The 607-nt window shown below is 58.8% G+C and overlaps 1 protein-coding gene across 1 annotated transcript; it reads left to right on the top strand.

The window, feature by feature from the left end:
* Nucleotides 1-89: 89 nt before the first annotated feature.
* On the top strand, nt 90-419 carry PPTG_24721 (hypothetical protein; the record flags this gene model as incomplete). Its single annotated transcript, XM_008918337.1, has 1 exon — nt 90-419. One exon carries the CDS (start codon nt 90-92, stop codon nt 417-419), a length of 330 nt encoding a protein of 109 aa, XP_008916585.1.
* Between the last annotated feature and the right edge of the window lie 188 nt (nt 420-607).

The following is a 607-nucleotide window of genomic DNA, read 5'->3' as shown; positions in this document are numbered from 1 at the left end:
TACGTGCCATCGTGCTCCTGCACCAAGGCTGCGGGGATCGCCCAATCGCTCGCATATACTACGACAACTGGTACCCGATCTGGATCGAAATGCCGCAGCACTGGCGCCGTCGCGATCTTGTTCTTCAGCAGAGAAGTTGCCCAACATTGCGTCCCTTCTCCCCTCTGCGCCGGGCCATAAGCGAGCACGTCCCGGATCCGAGTCTCCACCCCAGTCTGCCCGTGTCTCCAAGGCTGCTCGATCGACTTCAAGTTCCTCTCCGGCTAGTGTTTCGAGTCGTGTCCCCGCGTCCGGATCCTCGATTGAGGTTCTGTCTGCTGTGGCGGCCGGCCAAACGGCTGAACGGTCCGCGTCATCTCTCTCTTCCGCTGGTCTTCCTGGTCATCTTCCCCGATCGGTCCGATCGGCCACCAAGATGAGCGGTAGAGGTACTTCGTCGTCCTCTGCAGCTCCGGAGGCGGACGTGGATTCTGACGGCGACGAGAGTTCTTCCGACGAGTCTGGTTCAACTCATGTTTTTGACTCCGACACCGCGGGAAGTGACAGTGGTACTTCAAAATCAAGTGGCGCCAAGAACGAATTTGGAATGCCATCCAGTCCTCTGTCG

This window comes from Phytophthora parasitica (genome assembly GCF_000247585.1).
Source record: "Phytophthora parasitica INRA-310 unplaced genomic scaffold supercont2.182, whole genome shotgun sequence".
Lineage (NCBI taxonomy): Eukaryota > Oomycota > Peronosporomycetes > Peronosporales > Peronosporaceae > Phytophthora > Phytophthora nicotianae.
The sequence above is the reverse complement of the archived record's forward strand: the minus strand, read 5'-3'. Positions and strand labels throughout refer to the sequence as shown.